This window comes from Pezoporus wallicus, unplaced genomic scaffold (assembly GCF_028554395.1).
Source record: "Pezoporus wallicus isolate ANWC-B61680 ecotype Strahan unplaced genomic scaffold, APGP_CSIRO_Pwel_v1 contig_6275, whole genome shotgun sequence".
In the NCBI taxonomy this organism is placed as follows: domain Eukaryota; kingdom Metazoa; phylum Chordata; class Aves; order Psittaciformes; family Psittacidae; genus Pezoporus; species Pezoporus wallicus.
This window is the reverse complement of record NW_026636901.1, coordinates 2,477,807-2,497,826: the sequence shown is the minus strand read 5'-3', so window position 1 is coordinate 2,497,826 and position 20,020 is coordinate 2,477,807. Positions and strand designations below refer to the sequence as shown.

Here is a 20,020-nt window from a genome sequence, read left to right as displayed (position 1 = left end):
AGGTGATACATTTAGATGTTTCGCATCCATGTTAGTTGGCCTAGGTACCTGGTCTAGAAGACCTAGTGCTCAGTGTGACTTCTGTGGATCTGAGTTCTTCCCACTTACCTCTCATCATCCTTTATTATAGGTGATATAGAAAATCTTGAAATAATCAGATGGGGTTTGAAAGTATTTATTGTCAACAGTATACATTGACAGTTCAGTCTGTGCTTACCAGTAGTTTAATTCAATGTAAGAACACCTTCCACCCTTGAGAGTGTAGCCACCTTTTAGGTATCTTTTTGGCTGCTCAGATACAAACAGTAGCAGTGGCTGCAGTATTGTAGCCACAAGAGGAGCTGTAATCCTTTGTGGGTGACTGACTCTGCCTTGCTTGTGTTTATCGTAATGCTGCCTTGATTGATATGGTGATGCATGGTTTTTAAAAGCTGAATTTCACATTGTATTGCAGAGAACTGTCCTGATCAAAATCCTCGTCTTAAAAACTGGAGCCCTGGAAAAGATCCTGAAAAGAGAGTTTTTATCAAAAAAGGGGATTTGTTTCGTCTGAACTCAGACGCTACAGTACACTCCATAGTTATACAGGATGGAGGTATGAAATGGCTAGACCAACATCATGCTTCAGTTTACTGCATAGTTTTTACTTCTGTGATTACATGAAAAATGTGTTGGAATTTTATGTTGCAGCTTACTGAGCAGTTCCCTGCTTTTGCTTTCTAGCCTGCTACCAGAGCAGGAATACCATTAGAAAGATGAATGAGCACTGTAGAGTATTTTCAATGGAGCATTGACATGCTTTTCTGTAGGACATAGTAAAACAAGACTTGTGTAGTAGCCTTTCTTGTAGATCTGATTGTCTTCTAATGGTCATTGTATGTTAGTAATTCTACGAAAATGTCAGAAAAAAATAGGAATAAACCAGCCAAATTCTTAGATAATCACAATAGGTAGGAGTTACTTCCCCAGATATTCTTAAACATGTATAAGAGTATAACAGCTTAATTCATGAATGTGGGAAAAAAACCTGTAGTTTTTCTGTTCTCCTTATTGCAGAACCTGGTTCTCTAAGTCTGTTGCAATTTTGGTTTGACCTACAGAATTTTTATTTTTTTTTTCTCCTTTAGGGTTACTTGTATTTGGTGATGATAAAGAAGGTTCTAAAAATATTACCTTGAGAACTCGATTTATCCTGATAAAGGATGGTGGAATGCTTCATGTTGGAGCAGAGAAATGCCGCTATAAATCCAAAGCAACTATTATTTTGTATGGGAAGTCAAACGAAGGTGCTGATGTGCCAGAATTTGGCCAAAAATTTATTGGTGTGGGCCCTGAAGGAACACTGGAGTTACACGGGCACCAGAAGTTATCATGGACTCTTCTATCAAAGACTATGTATTTCTCAGGGCTGGCCTATGGTCATTATTCATTTAAAAAGAATTTTTCCCGAGGACTAAATGTGAGAGTGATTGATCAGGACACAGCAGAGGTTTTGGAAGTGCTGAAGTTTGACACTCATGAGTTTTCAGAAGACAGCTTGAAGCTCCAGAACTTGCTGAAAAATGGAAGTCCTGGTCGCATTGTTGCTATTGCTGTAGGAGATTCAGCTGCTAAAAATCTACTGGAGGAAACCAGAGTGACTATTCAAAATCTTCTGGGAAGTAAGTTTGTCAGAGGATTGAGTTACAGGTAAGTAGTTTATTTCCGTTTTTAAGTGAAGATTAGATCTGATATTGATTCTGCCACCTTTCAGGCATTCATTAAACTTCAGTGATGTCTGTTCTTAAAGTCTCTGCAGGATTCTCAGTGTTGTACGTAGTACTGCAGCAGTAGAGAGTAGTATTCAGTGTGCGGTAGTTTGATAGCAGAGAGACTGATATTTTTAGGTGTGTGTCTGATAGATTTTATTACTTGCTTGTAGTTGGTCTTGTTCACTGTTCTTAGCAGAAATTCAAACGTGCAACAAGGAATTTTTTCTCATTCAGACACACAGAAAACAGTTGCTAGGTGAAGCTTTTAATGCATATGACTATGTCTGGAGGAGCAGCAAATGAAAGGCCAGCTGAATACAGGGGAGAGATGCTAATCCTGTGTATCAAATGGCATCTTATTTATACTTATGTGCTGTTGAAATGAAAGTGTGTAACCCCTCCACTGATTCTGCAGGGGAACTGATCTGTAAAAATACTTTGCTACTGAATTACACTTGTAAGGTGTTTCTGCATCTTTTGACCCTTCTCTTCAGTTGGTTAGGTTTTGGATGGTGGGACAGTAGAAGAAGTGTAATAGGAATTATTAAATCAGGAAACTTAACTGCCATGCCATTCATCCAGTTGTTGGAACTGACGTTTTGCGGTGCATGTTCTGAGCTTGGCTTTGTGTTGCACAGGGCTGGAATACAAATGAAAGGGACATCAACTCTCCAAACTAGGTGTTGGTTCATTCTTCAGCTTTCGTTAAGATGGTGTTGGATAACCTGTTTCTATTTTCCACTATTTCCAGGAAATCAGTTGTTTAGTTTTTCTGTTCTGTTCTTATCCCTCACTGTCCTTCAGCATCTGGGTTCCAGTCAGTTTCCTCCCTCTGCTTTGGCAGAGGCGGACTGTGGCGTCAGTCAGGATGACATGCTCTGACCTCTCTTCTCATCAGGAGCATGTTTCTTTCAGTGGTTGATGTAGGTATGTGGTCATGGGATGGAAAGTGCTTGCAGCACTGCCTCTGAAGCAGTTTGGGCAGAGGTGCTGAGACCTGTGGTAAGTACCAGCTTCTGAAAGCAATGAAGCCTGTGTGGTGGTTGTTCAGCCACCATGACCTGACCTGGAGGTGTGGATTTCAGGTGTTCATCTCTGCTCATGACCTCCATGCCAGCTTGTCTGATATGAGGAACTTCTGCAGCCTGCAGCTGGGAAGAAGCAACCTTTCTTCCTTCTCTGCTGAACTGGTTGTTGTATCTTTGCATTAGTTGGTAGAAGCTCTTTAAGCACATAAAATTGTCTTGTTCTGCCACAGAAGATGAGGGAGAAGCTCTCTTAAGTGCTTACTGAGGAAAAGCAGGGTCATTTTGTTAAACCTGTAAAGCTAGTGAAGGAGGATTTTGGCATGGAGGTGAATACTCTCTCATCCTTCTCATCTTCTGCCTCTTCCTGCATGCATTTAAGTATCTTGATGCTTATTTTAAATGCTGGTATGTGAAATGTTCAGCTTGTTTGCTGCTGCTACTGAAAAGCTGTCCCAGTATGTACTGTTCCTATGAACGGGTTAACTCTAAACAGTTTCATTTGGCCTTTTAAATCCGAATCGTCAGAACATCATGAGGGGACTGAAATAAAGGCAGCTGAATTGAAGGTGGTTTTAGTATCTGCCTCTGAATCAATCATTAGCAACAAACTACAGTCCAGCTAGCAGACACTGTTTTCAAATGGGGTGATTCAACTTAAATGATGCAAAATTTTTCAGCTTTTTAATAGATGACCTCAACTGTTTCCTCTACACAATTATGGCATTACAGAGCAGTAAAGGAAAGCAAAATAGTCTTGTTTTCTGAACTTAGTGGCATGTGGTTATTTTGGATTTTTTCTTTTACAAAAACTTTGATGCATTGAGCAGAGCATCCCTGCTGGTGCCAGCAAGGTGGGGGAACTAAAACCCCTTGGTCTCAGCCTTCAGAAACATTGCGAGGATGATCCCTCATGCAAAGGTTGTTTAACAGTATGCGGTTCGTTTCCTGGGTCTGAGCATCTTGAAAGGTTGAAAAGGTGTTGCCTGTCCAGTACAGTGATTGCTGGCAGCTGCTGATGGTGGTGTTCATCTCTCCAGACCCAATGCCCACATGGTATGTCTCCTGGGACCCTGGCCACCATGCCGTCAAGGCTGCAGGATGTAGCAGGAACATTGGCATTAGCTCCTAGTCCTTCTGTGCCCCAGTAAAGCTGTGTGGGAGTAGGATTCTGTATCACTTCTGTCCTCATCTCTTGCAATTTGCTTTTGGAAAAAGTGAATCTTGTTGAATGTTGTGCTAAAAACCTACCTTAAAGTCTTCTCCATCAAGAGCTCTTGTATTTGACAATCTGTATGTAGGATATCCAGTTACATTTCTTTTCAATGAGGCCTGCCCATTTTTCTTCTGCATTTTGAAGTTACATTTAAAAATTAATTTGGAAGAGCAGACTAAGAATTATTTATGACTTCTGTGCTCCTTCTTTTGTCCTTTACCTGTTTGTGAAGAATTTGTGAAGACCATTGTATTTGAATATTTATTTTTGTTTTTCACAGGCAAGCCTGGGCTTTTGTTGGTGTCATAGGTGGTGGAAATTCTTCCTGTAATGAATCAGTGAGAAACTATGAAAATCACAGCACCGGTGGGAAAGCTCTTGCTCAGAAAGAATTTTTCACAGTGGATGGTCAGAAGTTTGTTGTGAGAGCTTACAGTGAATGGAACGATGGTAGGAAAGTGTCTTGTGAAATCCTGCAGTTGGGGAAGAAGTAAAAAGTACTGTATATACTTTATTGCTAGGGCTTTTGCTTACAGTTTAATATTCTGAGTCCTGCTGTAAGATGTATTTTTGGTTTTCCTTACTATGAATGAAGTGTAAGAACACAGTTCTTTTTCAGTACAACCTATTTCTCAATCTATTTGTATACAGGGTGTGAACAGCATAACATTGAATCTTCATTTAAAATATATTTAGATAAAGAATCTTACAGAATGCTGAAAGAGTTTGGTATTTTTCTTTTAGCAATTTGTCAGTCATGTATTTTAACTCTAAGGTTCTGATATGTTATGATCCTTAAAAGAAAACTTGGTAGAAGCTAGGTAAAGTGTTTTATTCTGTTGCTGTTTGATGCTGAAATTCAGGCAACTTTTTGCATACCAAATTGGTAGCTGGACCTGCAGATTGTTGCCATATGATATTCATTATTTTGTTTTCTTTTTAAATTCATAGTTAGTTTCGTCTTTTCCTTTTGTTTTATTTAAGGTCAGCCAAATAAACCGTCTGTAATGGTATCTCACATGGGCATGTTTCAGAGCAGAACTGTACTTTAGAGGGCTTTGGAGCTGGTGAAATCTCATGCATATTCTGTTAGTACCTTCTTGGCAATGGTTTCATATAAAGGTGAATATAGTCTTATATTGTGTTTGCCTTATTCGTTTTTTTGTTTGTTTGTTTGTTTTGTTTTTGTTTTTTTTTTACTTAGGTGTCCCAATTTCAGGCTTCCAGGTGGAAGCTGTAGGTGGAGTGATTTTGAATCTTCTGGATGATGTTAGTGGTTGGGGTCCTGGAGAGCGGATTGTGGTTGCAAGCACAGACTATTCAATGTATCAGACAGAGGAATTCACCCTTCTTCCCTGCCCCGAGTGTACCAGATATCAGGTCAAAGTCAAAGGTACGCGAGCAGTCACCACTTGAAGATCTGTGTGAATTAAGTAGTCACAGTAGCACACTCCAGCCAGTTCCTTTCAGTGGGAGCAGTGAAGAGCAGCCTTTTCGCCTGCTTCTGTCTGTCTTTTTTGCTGTATACAGGAATGGGTGCTTCTTGCTGACAAATTGCTCTGTATCATGTCAGGTCCGCCTCACAGCTTATCATACTAACTTTTCTTTCTCATTTCTTCCTAGGCTCATTGAGTGCTTTAGTTTTCTTCCCAGAGGATTATGCTTGTTTTCCTTTCTTGGCTACTTTCTGTCTTTTCACTAGGTTTCTTTATACGTGCTTGAATGGGTGTTGTGGTCATTACCGCTTCCTTTGCCTTTAGTGCCCTTCCCATCTTTTCAAGTGTTACCATTATAATTTTTTCTGGAGAAAGAAGATTAAAAAAAAAAAGGAAGAAAAATGAAATTGGCAATCTTTGAACCTGTCTCTTTTCACCCTCCCCCTTCCCGCAGTTCCCTCTCCACACCCCATCAGCAGAATGGTTATGAAATAAGTGGCACTTCTAGGCTTCTGCTCACACAGGATATCCCTGAGCAGTTGCAGTCTGTTTTTCCTTTGGGCGTGATATGTGCAAAATGGTCATGTGTGTTGTTGACTGTTTCCTTTTTTATTATCTGAGTCATTTTGCTTGACTTCACAAGAGCCTCCCATGGGACTGGCTCCCCAGCTCTGCTAGCATCTGTGTTTTCCTTCTGCCATTCCATGCCCACCCTCCACACCAGGGCCCTCTACCCAGATGTCCCACCAGCCTCAAGTCTTAAGCTGGTGTTCCCTTCTGATGGGCAGCAGAATCACTTTGCAGCAGAAACTAATTAGCGGTATTTTGCAGTTAGTTTGCAGCAGCTAACCAGTGCTCTTCAGGATCAGGTTTTTGTCCCGTTCACCTCTGTTGGGTCCATGTTTCTCTTCTTCAAACTATTCTCCTCTTCCTCCGTTCATGGAAGTTTTCTGTAAAGGCCCTCAAACTTTCATGTTCTTCCATGTCTTAAGGGACTGCCAGTTTGTTGGTGCACTTTGCAGTGTGATTTCATCCCACAGCATTCACTAGCATGGGTGACGTATGTTCTGCTGCATTGTGAAGCCCCAGATGTGGAAAAAGTGTATCCGAGTTTACCTTATGCATCAGAGAATGCCTGGGTGCATGAAGCCACAGAGCTTATGTAGTGCCATCAAGCATGACACTTGGAGGGCTTTGTTCTGAAGTGTCTTGAAAGGTGTTTGTTATTTAGTATAGTATTTAAAACAGCAAGCTTAACTTGAAGATTGGAGTATGAAGTTTAAGGTTTTTGTCACCACTGAATGGTGTATGTGGAAACTGTTTTGTCACAGAAATCATGTGCTTTGAAAAAGCAACTATTAAAGGATTTTAAAAATAGATTTTTTTTAAATAAGATTTACAATATGGCATGAAATAAAAGATTTTGGCCTTTTTTTTTTTAATAAATGCTGTGTGAACTATGTACAGATCTTTAAAAGATGTTAAAGGAGATGAACTGTCCTGTCTTGGGTTTTTTTTTTCACCCCAATATCAAGTGTCTTCTGTCACAGTAATGTATACTGTTGAAAAAAAATCCTCAAACCACCTTATATATTCATTCCACAAAGAATGATTTTTCCATGGAATGCCAAACTTGATGTGCTAGAGAACTTGCCACCTTACGAAATTATTTCTTGTATATTTTTTTGCTAGGTTTTTAGCTATTTTGGCCCCTTGGTAGTAGGACAACTAAAATGCAATGTTTCATAGGAGGCCTAGTTGCTCTTTCTTTGCTTTTTATGTGTCTATGTATGCTGGTCAAGTATAGGGAGAAACAATAGAATAAGACTTCAAGGAAAGGATTGTAGACCCATTTACAGACATCTGTTGTCTTTTGAAACCTTCAACATCAGGTATAGCATTAATACCACTCATGGTTCTGCTTCATATTGTGGTAATGACCAGTTTAGGCTTGTATCCTTTTGTAAGCTTTGAAGGAACAGAGACAATCTTTATTCAGGGAACCAGTAAATGAAAAAAAAACCCCACCAAACTTAAACAAACAAAAACCCTCCCCACAAACCCCAATAAAACAACAACAACCACCAAAAAACCTCCAACCCAAACCAGAAACAAGCAAACAAACAAAAAGAGAGGGAAAAGTATTTTATTTTTTTTTTTTTAGGTTTATTGGACCAGGTAATTTTCTCAGTTTGCATAGACAAATTAAATAACTGTTTCTTTGGAAAAACAGTGTAAAACCAGCTTATCTTGTTTTCCTAATTTTAGTTTGTGTCTTCACAATAGCTATCCAGGAAAAAGCAAAATTAGTTATGAGGTCAAATCCTTTTTTCTTTCAGAGGGGGCTGAATTAAGTATTTTCTAGAGGTGTTTTCAGTTCTCAATTTTTCTTCAAATCAGATAAAGCAGCTAGCGTCTTTTTTCTTTTAAGACAAATCTGCATCTATGTTTCAAAGAATTTTTTGGATTGGAAGGAACCTAAAGATCGTCCAGTTCCAACCCCGTTGCCATGGTCAGGGACACCTTCCACTAGATCAGGTTGCTCAAAGCCCCATCCAGCCTGGCCTTGAACACTGCCAGGGTTAGGGCAGCCACATTTCATCAAAAATTTTCTAGATACATTGGATTCATTTTGATCTTTTTTCTTTATCCTTGTATGTTCACAAACTATTGGACTGAAATTAAGATGCATTTGCAAATAAAATGTTTGGATTTGTTTAGGATTAATTGTTTTACTAAAATGAAAAATATGCAGGCAGTGCATTGTTTTGGAAACATGGAGTAGTGTACTTTATTCATCATCCTGCAAGATGCTTAACTATCAGAGTCAAACACAGTCTGGGACTTGGTGTTAGCTGGCTTAATGTTTATTATTTAACAATTATGTGGGGTTTTTCTGCCTTAGCATAAGAAAGCTAAGAGACAATAGCATGTTAAGGTATTGGAATGCACAGGTTTTGTTGCTACAGTTAACTTGTTTATAATGTGAGGTTTTTCGTGTTTGTTGTTTTTTTTTTTTAGTTAATGACAATTTTTTTTTTTTTTTCTATTTTTCCTCCCTGCTTCAAACTGGTTTTGGACAGAAAATCCTCAGTTTCCTCACGTAGGAGAAGTTATTGATGGAGTGGACATGAGGGCAGAAGTCGGAGTTCTTACAAGAAACATCTTAATCAAGGGAGAGACAGCAGATGCCTGCTATCGTGAAAAGGAGTGCCAGTTCTTCAATTATGATACATTTGGTGGACATATAAAGGTATGAAAAGCATTTTAAAGTAGCTTGCTGTCATGTAAAGGTATGGTGAGAAGAAAAAGGCACTAAACTTAGAAAAATTAAAGATCATTGATTCATACTGCTTTGTGTAGAAATGACTTTATTCTCAGCTTTCCCCAAATGAGATTTACCTTATGAAGACTTCATCTGCAGAATTGGAGGAAGAGATATCAGTGCATGAAATGGTCAGCACATTCCACAATGTTGTAAGGCAGGGATTAAACCTTAAAAGTGATGTCCATGTATGTGCATCCTGTGACATTGTAAAGTAAAATTTGATCTCCCTTTTCTCCCTTCCTTTCCCTGCCTTTCTGCACTGAATCCTAGAGATGTGCTTTATCTGAAATCGGGCACTAGAGACACATGGAGAGGAAAGAAACTGGTCCATGGTGTTTTTTTATTTAATTTACTTATTATTTTTTATGGAAAGTACTAATTACTAAGGTTATGTAAAGGAAACTGCTTCTAATTTCTTGTACTACCATAAACATGAAGAAAGCTGAGGAAAAGTAGTATTAAAGAAACTAAACTAGTATTCACTTACATTTTTAGATGAAAGGATTGAGCAGCAGTCAGCTCTTCACTGATGCTGGAAAAGTTTGAGGCCTTGTATTTTATATGCAAATGCATTTGTGCTCATTATGTGCTAGTCACAGTTTAAAGCTCTCTTTCTAATGTTCTCTTTCATGTTTGCATGCAGATTTTATTTTCAGCAGTGAACATAATGGTGGGAAAGAAAATATGCCCTTTCCCTGCTGTGTGGCAGCTTTTGTTTTGTGGAAGAGAAGTAGGTGGGCTCAAGGCACTCTTTTGTGTTTAAGATAATGTAATGAAAGAAGATAATAACAAGCTGTGAATCTTGCAAAGCATGACCTTCATTGCCACAATAGCGCAAATACAGCAGACCCTTCAGATGTCTGGCAGATAGAACAGAAAACAAACATTTTGGGTCATCAAAGTTGTCATACTGTTCCCAGGAGACTGTTCTGAGTAGCTGGGTGTCTGCTGCCAAACCTAGACCTCAGCTAAAAGCATTTTCAGTTTATGTTAATCTTGCAGTGCTTAAGCAGAAGGAGGGCAGGTACTAGCAAATGTTAATGGCCTCAGGGGTTTTGATCATTCTGGATTTTTTGATGGTCACTGGGATAGTGGGATAAAGGAGGCTTACTGGCAATGAGGAGAGATGCTTACTTGTAGTTTTATGACGGCATTAGTGCTGTTAAAATGTTAAGAGTAGGAAATTTCTGGGATGCCTGCTTCTGACAATCCCTCTGGTATTTAGGCATACAAACCTTAGGAGTGCAAGGGAAGAGGTGAACTCCATGCTACTAGTTTCCCTTAAGAACAAAGTACATATGAAAATGGTTAGTTTTAGTAAATACTCAGTACAAGTAAGTTAATAAAATAACAAAAAAGGCTTTCTTTCTTAGTTTAGCTACTTGCAGTTTAGCTGTTGCACTTGGTTTCTGTGTTCATAGCAGGTTAGGTGGAAGAAAATACTTCTGCTTTCCTGTGTTACAGCTACAGCTCCATTACGTTTTTACTTTGTACTAGGTAGCGTTACTGTGAAATTGAAGGCAGTTTCTTATCTCCCTTAATAAAGAAGTTCCTCAGGAGTGCTGTGTCCAGTTTCGCAAAGATGATGTAGATGCACTAGGGTGGGTCCAGTAAAGGTGGTGTATTGAGAGCAGGTGATGACGAGTGAGGAGGAGCTGAGAGAGCAAGCCTTGTTTGGTCTGGGGAAGATGGACGTTCCTGCTGTCTTCAGGAGCAGAGGAGGGTTCAGACAGGCAGGAGCAATTCTTGGAGATGCGCAGATAGGACAAGAAGCAATGGGACCAACCTTCAACAAGACAAATTCTGGTTAGATACTAGAAAAATGAAAGGGAGAGAACAGTGAACATCATATGAGCATCTCTCAGAAGCTATTCCTTGGGCGGTGTGCTGAGCAGAAGGCTTAAAGTTGACCCTGTGCTGAGCTGGTAATTGGACCAGGTATGAACCTGGATGTGAGGGCAGTCTGGCTGCAACGGTCACTCCATTTATAGCCAAGGTTGACTTAGCTGGTCTGGCTGGCTAGGCAGGTGTCCCCTTCCTCCCTGACTACTCCATGTGCATCCCTCCCAGAGTTGCACACTCCATCATAGTGGACAAATTTCCTTGACAAAGATGTACTGTTCATGGGTCAAGAGTATATGGTAGCTGTTCTCCCCTGCCAGAGCCTACAAACAAGCTCGAGGTTCAGTTGGAGGAGAGCATAGGGAAGTTAAGCTTCCAAGACTGTAGACACATCAAGGTGAGAAGCTGCATTGGGTAGTCTGCCATTGCTTTAATATATTCTCCTGCAATGTTCTCCTGGAGAACTGGCTGCTCATGGCCATGGATAGGTGTATTCTTTGCTAGGTAAAAACTGGAGATCACCAAGAGGGTGGTCAGGCTTTGGAACAGGCTGCTCAGGGAACTGGTGGAATCGCCGTCCCTGGGAGTGTTCAGAAAAATGTCACTGAGGGCCTTATCTTCCATGGTTTAGTGGTGTACGTGGCAGTCCTGGGATAAAGGTTGGACTTGACAATATTAACGTCTTTTCCAACCTAGTTGACTCTGTGATTCTAGTTATCTCAGCAGGTTCTTTGGAATCTCTATTATTCTGTGACATCAGCTAAGCCTGTCCCAGGCTATCCTGTGGGCTACATTGGTGCAGCTTCAGTATAGACGGGCCCTGATACGGGTGGCTTTTGTATATTTGGACAGTATGTAAAGAATATTTAACATGCTAGCTCATACAGACCAAAGAATAAAGTGTGACAGTATATCTGATTTAAATGGCTCTGATTTAGCCACACAGATTTAGCTTTTATGCTTTTTTATGAAGGACGCTGTTTTGTGAGGCAGGATATTGAGCAAGACAGTAGTGATTGTTTTGTATTTCATTGTGTTGGCCTGTGGTAACTGTACACCTGACTTCTGTACATCCAGTATAAATGATGTATTAACTTAAATTTCCATTGGTTAAAAAGCAAATACTGGTTATTCATCCTGGACTTCTTGTGATATTTTTAGATTTTGAAGAATTTTACATCTGTTCATCTCTCCTATGTGGAATTGAAGCAAATGGGCCAGCAGCAGATTGGAAGTTACCCTGTTCACTTTCACCTTTGTGGGGATGTGGATGAAAAAGGAGGTTATAGCTTTAAGACTTACCTGGAAGGTCTTTCCATTCACCACTGTTTTTCCAGATGTGTGACTATTCATGCGACTAATGGCTTGCTGGTAGGTGCAAGGAGAGTAAAACGTACTCCGTTGAAATAAATGTTACAAAGACCTTTTAGAGCAGAAATAGTCCTCTTCCTTCTTCAAGTTCAGAAATGGTTTTTTATTGCAATGAATAAATGAAAAAATGAAACTAACTTATTTTTAACAAATCTCACCAATTGTTCCAGGCAGCTAAGCTCTCCAGACACAGTAGTATGTTTGTAAGGGATAAATAAACTATATGCTTGAATTATCTGAGCTGCTGATACAGAAGCTTCACTCTGCAGCTGTGCCAAGATAGTAAAACTAGAGGGTACTTGTCAAATAGATCACAGTAATTGCTATTGACACTGACATAATGAACTTGTATTTCTGCAGATAAAGGACACCATTGGCTATGACACACTAGGTCACTGTTTCTTCACAGAAGATGGCATTGAGCAGAGGAATACTTTATTCCACAACCTTGGGCTAGTCACAAAACCAGGCACTCTTCTTCCTACAGATAGAAACAGCAGCATGTGTACTATTATTAGGGATAAAGTTTATGGCAGTTATATCCCAGTGCCAGCCACAGACTGCATGTGAGTATTTCAGGGTGAAAAAATCAAACCAGCTGCAGCAGCTGAACTGCTGCTGATCTCTTGACAGTGTACAGATGGGAACATGTATAATTTGAAGAGTACAGACACCTTAAATGGAGTTAGTGTTTAGTCTTTTATTAAGGAGAAAAAATAAGTTGTTTTGTAGGAAGACTTGTGTTTTGCAGTACTTGCTCAGCAGACTTTTAAAGCTGCATCTTCTTTGTAAAGGCATGCACTTTCTCAAGTCATAAATAGTTTTTCTGCATAAGACTCATCTCTTGTAGAAGTTTATTAAGCAGTTTATCATTGCACAGAGTATCTGAACAGCATTAAATAAAACACTGTGCATTGAGTGAATTATTTTTGATTTCTAAATGTGTGTGTGGGGTGTGATTTTTTTTTTTTTTTCTTTTTTTTAATATATGAAGTAATGACTTCAGCCATCAGTTTAGTTTTTTTCTGATGTGTTTGTTGCAAAAGTGAGATATTTTTGTAGGAGTTACACCTTTTTTCCATAATAACTTCTTTTGGAATAATATTTCAGGGCAGTTTCGACATTCTGGATTTCTCATCCCAACAATCATCTTATAAATAATGCAGCAGCAGGATCACAGGTGAGGCATATGAAGGTAATTTAACATAAACTACTCAATGCCACTGGTACTTGTAAAACCTGCAACATTTACACTGCCAAAACTAAATACATTTTTATATATGAATGTGTTCTTTTTAAGTTTGGCAGCATACTGGCATTACAATTTTGCCTAGGTGTGCATTTAAGTCTTTGTTGTTGCTGGAACAGAGGAGATCTCTTCCTCTTTGTAGTCAGTAGACCTGCCAATATTGTCAATAAGTATATGTACAAATATCCTTTTATTTCCAAAGAACTAGTGCATTTCATATTAAGGCCTTTGTATTTTCTGTAGCTTGTTATGAGTTTGCTGTGTGACTGCTTTGGAAGATTTATCCGTAGCTGTATTTATTGATATGAAAAATGACTACAAAAAATCTTTATTGTGTAAGAAACAGCTAAAACGCTTTTATTGTCAGTTGTTAGTCATTTGTTTTCCAATCTGACTGCTGATATGGTTTTGCTTGTTGTGTGCCTTATATTACTGCAAATCATTTGTCACAGCTGCTTGCAAAGTAAAGCTGAACTACTCAGTACGTTGTGGAGGAGGGGCTGGCGTATGTTCTACACTGGATGAAAGGCTGTTACATGCATGGTTTTGAGTGGATTGTTTTGAAGAGATCAGTGGGAATGGAAAACAGGCAAGATGGCTGTTGTTGCAAAGGCTCCAGTGCTGGAAGTAGAATATGAATGTGTGTCATTGTATTCTTAGGCACAGAATACTGTTATTAAAAGAACAGGATTCAAAATATTTAAATGAGTTAAAATATCTAGAGTATTAAAATTGCCTTAGAAAGTTTTGTTCTGTGTTTTGTATGGTCTGGAGTATTTGTTTTTTTTTATTATTTTGGTTTGGTTTTTGGAGGATTTTTTGGGGGGGTTGTTTATTTTGCTTTTGGACAAACTTTTCTAGTTGACTGTCTACCACTAGGAAGGATCTGGACACCCTTATCAAACCAATCAGCACTAGGACTCTGGCAGGCAAAGTAGGCATGCCACGACAAATGTAAGCCTCATCATAAACACGGCTATTCTGTAAAGCTGGTGCTTCTAGTTCCAAAGTCACAGATAGTTTGGAGGTGGGCTTGAGGAAGGCAGATCCAAGAGAAAAGTTGTGCTGTGATGCAAAGATACACTGGTAATGGTTTTCAAGTAAACTCCTTCAGAAGTTTACAAAAGCATTTTTCTCTCTTGGCTCTTCATGGCTCAAACGAGGTGCATACAGTGGAGGAAAGCAAACCTAAGTTTGAGAACAAAGCACAGCAAACCTAGGCCAGGTTGAATAGGGTTTTCAGCACCCTGGTCTAGTGGAAGGTGTCCCTGCGTGTGGCAGGAGGTTTGGAACCAGATGATCTTTTAAGGTTGCTTCCATCCCAAACTAGACTGTGATTCAGTGCAATGTTTTTCAATTTTTTCTGCTTTGTATAATATTGCTTTACCTTGTATTAGCATTGCAGGTTAAGTTAAAGCTTCCTTGATGTACTGTTCAAAACCTGCAAGGTCTTTTTCTGCTTCTGTAGTGTATCCCAGTAAATGTCACTTCTTCTGTTACCAGAATGTGCATGGTCAGAGCAAGTGTTTGTGTGTCTGGCCACTCTAATATACCTCCGTTGCAAAGGGGCTACAGCTTATTATGTTTCAGAAACAGAATACTCCAACTGTGTTGATACAAACTCTGCACTGTAGAGCTTTTGCTGGTTTAAACTATAACAATTCACAAGCAAATGAAATAATTCCATTGCCTTCCCATCTCGTTTGTTACACAATGAAGCCTATTGTAAGGGTGTATCAGCAATAGATGTTTCTTTTGTTTGAGCTGGAGGGTGGTGGTGGTGGAATTTTAATTTTTTGGAATGCTTGCAAGTGCTTAAGGAGCTTTTAAGTTTATTAAACTTTTTTCCAAGCATCGGAATATGTTTTGGATGAGAATTACTTGAGCCTGCCAAGCACAGAGCTGTATTTAATTATATGTGAAGTAAGATTTTGGTATTTTTATTAATGGAACATCCACATTTGCTTTGGAATTGTTAATCACTAGAAATGTCAAAGTGTGTCATCATTACGGGTGGGAATATGTTACTGAGAAGCAGAGTTTCCAGGACTGCTTGGAAAATGAGTATACTCTGAATGAAACGCATCGAATCTTTGAAGCCAGAATGAATTGGCTTTATCCATCTTTCTTTAACAAGAGGATGATGACTGTTTTTTCAGAAAATGAGCACTCGGTATACAGTGTTTCTGTAACTACTGTTTAACCCTTTAATGTGCCTTATGCAGTGATATTTTTAATTTTATAAGGGCACAGACCATGTAGTCAGGCAAAATTTTTTCATGTTTGTAGGTATCTGTTCTGGAGATGATGTCCTGATGCTATCTCTTGTGAACTCATCTGTGGTTGAAAAGCGGACTTTTACTGATCTCATTTAGCAGATAATTCCAGCTTCTTTAAAAGCAGGGGGATGTTGAAGAAGTGGAGAAAATGAACAGATGCTGAAATTATTACTGCATTTTATTGGCACAGTGCTCTGAACTGGCCAGACTTCTTGATGTGCTTTTTTTTTCCCTTCCTCTGAAAGCTCTTTTGGGTTTTTTGGCTGTGTCATTAAATTACGATGTAAGCAGAGATGAACAAACCTTAGTTAGACTGCAGCAGTAAAGAGGAGAGGAGGGTTTTCCAGTGTTTTACTGTAAACAGTATGATTTACTAGTAAACAAAGGAAAATCAAGTGTATGTAATGAAATGCAACTAAAATGCAAAAGTTACATTAATTCTGATGCTTTTCTGGCTTGAAATATTAGAGGATCTTAAATGTGTTGTGTTAAATGGCTTCCCTGAAAAGCAAAACGCTTTATAGTGCACATTATTCACTAGAATATAGCCTTATTTGCAAACTTCCACATATTCCCTGGAGAGGTGTTTGAAGACTTTGTTTTGAAAAATATATTCCATAGTGCACAGTTGGTTTGAGCTATGTTCTTATTCACTTCCTTAGTTAAAATATCCAAGTTCCACTTAGCATACACCTACTTTGTGATTCGATAGATCGGCGCTGATAGTAGTATCAGATTCACTTATAAGTAACTTCACTCTTTTCTTGCTTGCAGGATGCTGGAATATGGTATTTGTTCCACAGGATTGCTACAGGTGATTCTCATAGTGTGGCCACTGAAACCAAGTCAGAGCTTACACCCCTAGGAATCTTCTATAACAACAGGGTTCACTCTAATTTTAAGGTAATTTATTATCTCATTAAAAAAAAATACGTAAATATTCTAAATTGGGAATTGTCTTTTTACATTTTAAGCTGGTTACCTGATGGATTCATGCTGTGTTTGAACTACATTATCATATCTAGGTGTTGTAGAAAGGTGTATAATCATGTGTATAGTTTCCTGCCACATTTCAGGTATTAACTGTTTAATATCCTCTTAAGGCAGAACCCAACTAAAATCAATGAATGCTTCAAATGAAATAAATTCTCTCAGAAGTAGCATTTCAGATGCTACTCTCTTACTGATGGCATTGTTTTCTACTCCAGAGAAAGCTGACCCTTGAAGCATCAAAGTTTATTGTAGTTGTCATTCATCTAATAGCTTCCTGGAACAGCTGTGACTTTCTTCCTAAGTCTCTAATGTACAGTAACCTAGGTGTTTACACATGGTGGCAGTCTCCGAATAGAGATTATGCTTCTAGGTTACCTTCAGGAGCCCTGCCATTGGCAACATTTTTTTTTGAGGGTTCTCAGCCTAGCTACAGGCATCCAGCATTGTTTTAGAATGGAATCATAGTTTTATCATACATACTTTCATGTATGTGGCTTTACTGTAATTTTTTCACATGCAACTAAGTCCTTTAATTATTTCATTTGGAATCTAGCCGCTCTGTGTCTGTGTGTGTGCATATGTATATGTATAAATCTAATGACGTTTACAAAGCCATCGAAATATTAATTTGTGTTCGAAGTTTATATAGTAAACTTCAGGATCAGTAGTGGATTTTGTTTTTTACCAAGTGAAACTGATTCTACTTGTCAGTTGGGTGTTGGGGATACCAAAAATGATGCACTGCTTCACAGAAGTTGTGTTAATGGTGTGTTTGGGACTGCAGGGCATTTGTTCAGATTGGAATTAAAACACACTGAATACAAAACCGCATTGTAAAGAAAAAGTTTTTCAGCTGTATGGGTCATGCTATCTTCAAACAAGAGTAGCGATTTGTGTGCTAAAATTCCATATTAAAAGGGCAAACTCCACTGGTAGGTCTAAGGATCCAGTCATGTAGGAACTTTCAATTGTAATCGTAATTTGGATTAGATGTGGAAGTACCTGCAGGTATTTGTGTATGTTAGTCAGGATGAATGCATATTTGTGCTTCTTTCTGCTTCTGTTTTCTCCAATTATTTCATAGTGGATTATTGAGTTTCAAATTGGTGATTGCTTGGGCAAAAATCCATTTCAGTGGTGAAGGTAATTTATAATTTTAAATACAAAGCATTTTTCACAGTGTGGGATTTGGGTTTTTGGTTTGGTGGTTTGTTGTTTTTTTTTTTTACCCCCATTAGTGAGAATATTTTGAATTCACCTCAAAATTGGATTCTTGATTTTCCAGAACAGCATCTGGAAATAAGTGCAAAACCTCAAATAGTCAGACATTGTGAAAGAAGTCTGAAATGAACTGTAATGATTTGCCATTGCTCTTTTTTTTTTTTTTTTTAAATCCCAGATTAGTGGAAACATGTTTTTCTTCCTTTAGACAATATGTCAGTTAAGGACAAATAGATCTGGAAGTTTCTAATGTGTGAATCGAATGCAATGTAAAATTTAAAGTTTAAAAATGTAGTGGTTGCTCTAGATTTTAGTTTTGGGTTGCATGAATTTTCTTTCCTTGCTTGTTTCAGGCTGGTTTGTTCATTGATAAAGGTGTTAAAACAACTAATGCTAGCGCTGATGATCCCAGAGAATATCTTTGTTTGGATAACAATGCAAGGTAAAGGATATTTTCTTTCAAGTGAGTGAAGAATCACAAAGTTCTCAGTTTGCTCTTACATTCACATCAGGAAAACTATTTTTAAAACTATAATTATTTATAAATAAGAACAATAAATTAATATATTCTTCCTCCATTTGTTTATCTGTTTTGGGAACATCAGAGCATGGAGCTGTTAACTTCTGAACCCTTGCTCAGGGTAGTTTTCAGCCTCTTAGGAGACATCATTTCAAATATGTTCCACTGTCGTGCTTAAAGTATTTTATGGAATTGCTGCTTACTGTCTTTAAAATCTGCTCTTCTGATTTATGTCTCGGTTTTAAATAATTACTAGAAAAAGGCTTAATAGAGCCAAGTAATACCTCTGCTTGGCTTTCCTACCACTGAATGCTTCCTGCCATACCTTTTGGACTTGGAGATTATAAGTCAGTGGTAGTTTTACTGAAGGCTTTTTGCAGAGATGGAGCAATCAACCACATTTTCTTTAGTTTACAAAGTGAGATAGTTTATGGAGAGTTTAGAAAAATTCCATGTTACCCTGTGCCTGCTTACTCTTACCCTGAACTTCAAATAAAATAGCCTGGGATAATGGTATAATGACAACAACTGTATCTGAACATTTTATTATAACAACTAAGCATTAAGGCTGACAATACAACTCATATGAATATCTTTAGTTCTGATTGACCTGTTTTTAGAATGAGGAAGTTAAATGATAGTTGCAGGTGCAGAGAGAATAGTTCCCAGTTTTGGCAATACTTGGTTCATGATTTGGACAAGAACTCACTAGTTTGATGTTTTAATGGAAAACTTATATAATCCTTGTGGATTACATCCTTCGAAACAGTTGGACAAGAGGAACGTATGAGGGGCAAAATGAGCTGTGAGAACCTGTAATGTGTTGACAGGGCATCAGAAGAGGATGCGAGAAAGTCAGTGCATGAGAGATGGGTTTCAGGTTTTGCAGCAGCCAAAGAAGTAATAAGGCACTCTCTAAATACATGAGGCCACTAATTATTGTACATGGACCCAAACTAGAGGCATTTAAACATTAATTGAGGAGCCCAACACTCTCAACAAAAAGAAAAATAAAAATTACCCATTCTTCCCTTCCTCCCTTGGGGGGAGGCAGGGCAGAGTGAAATTGGAGTACAAAGTGATTGGGATAAAGGACACATATATTTCTTTATGTGCCTCAAAATGGATTTTTGTAATCTTTTTCTTAATTGATTACTTTTTGCTTGGAAATAGTTTTGTTAGAAATAGTTAAGTGAAAGCTTCCACCAGCCTTTTATCAGGTTGTTTCTTCCTGTTGTCTAAAATAGATTCCAGCCATAACTTTCTGTATGAGACCATCTTGATAGCAATGTGGAGTGTCTGGGTTGGAACAGAAAAGTATCTTGAGTGTACTCAAAGAAGGAGCACTCCTCGACATCAGAAGAGTTTGAAAGATTTGAAAGAGCATTTAGACAAGCTGCCAGCCTTTATAGTGCATGTCAGGCCTATGTATCCTTCCAAGGAGCTTTAATTCCCTCCATCAAACTTTGACATTAATGCTGCAAGTTGGGAGAGAGTACTTTGGAGAGAGCAAAAATGAAAAGCAAGGGGATAAAAGCAGGTGAGATGCAGCTAAAGGAACTCGGGGAGATTGAGCAAAAGTCTGTGAGAGTTACTGAAAAAGAGAAGTTTTATGTTCCTGCTTCTTTTTACCCCCCAAAACCATTCCCCGAAATAGAGAGCTTGAGATGCACCTGGTTTTTGGCTTCTGTAATTGCAAACAGGAAGCAGAGTGGATTTTGCCCATCAGATGAGCATGAGTCTTTATCTTTCAGGCTTTCTCAGGCCAGCATGTATCACATGTGTAAAG

At 38.5% G+C, this 20,020-nt stretch overlaps 1 protein-coding gene across 4 annotated transcripts in view; it reads left to right on the top strand.

The window, feature by feature from the left end:
* The window catches only part of CEMIP2 (cell migration inducing hyaluronidase 2), a 57,726-nt gene that overhangs the window by 23,547 nt on the left and 14,159 nt on the right, over positions 1–20,020 (top strand). For all 4 annotated transcript variants that reach the window (XM_057402182.1, XM_057402179.1, XM_057402181.1 and 1 more), the window contains exons 3-12: positions 455–595; positions 1,128–1,689; positions 4,273–4,442; positions 5,197–5,385; positions 8,512–8,681; positions 11,760–11,969; positions 12,330–12,535; positions 13,080–13,149; positions 16,272–16,400; positions 18,065–18,153. In XM_057402182.1, coding sequence (XP_057258165.1) covers positions 455–595; positions 1,128–1,689; positions 4,273–4,442; positions 5,197–5,385; positions 8,512–8,681; positions 11,760–11,969; positions 12,330–12,535; positions 13,080–13,149; positions 16,272–16,400; positions 18,065–18,153 — 1,936 coding nt within the window. The remainder of the gene's footprint in view (positions 1–454; positions 596–1,127; positions 1,690–4,272; positions 4,443–5,196; positions 5,386–8,511; positions 8,682–11,759; positions 11,970–12,329; positions 12,536–13,079; positions 13,150–16,271; positions 16,401–18,064; positions 18,154–20,020) is intronic.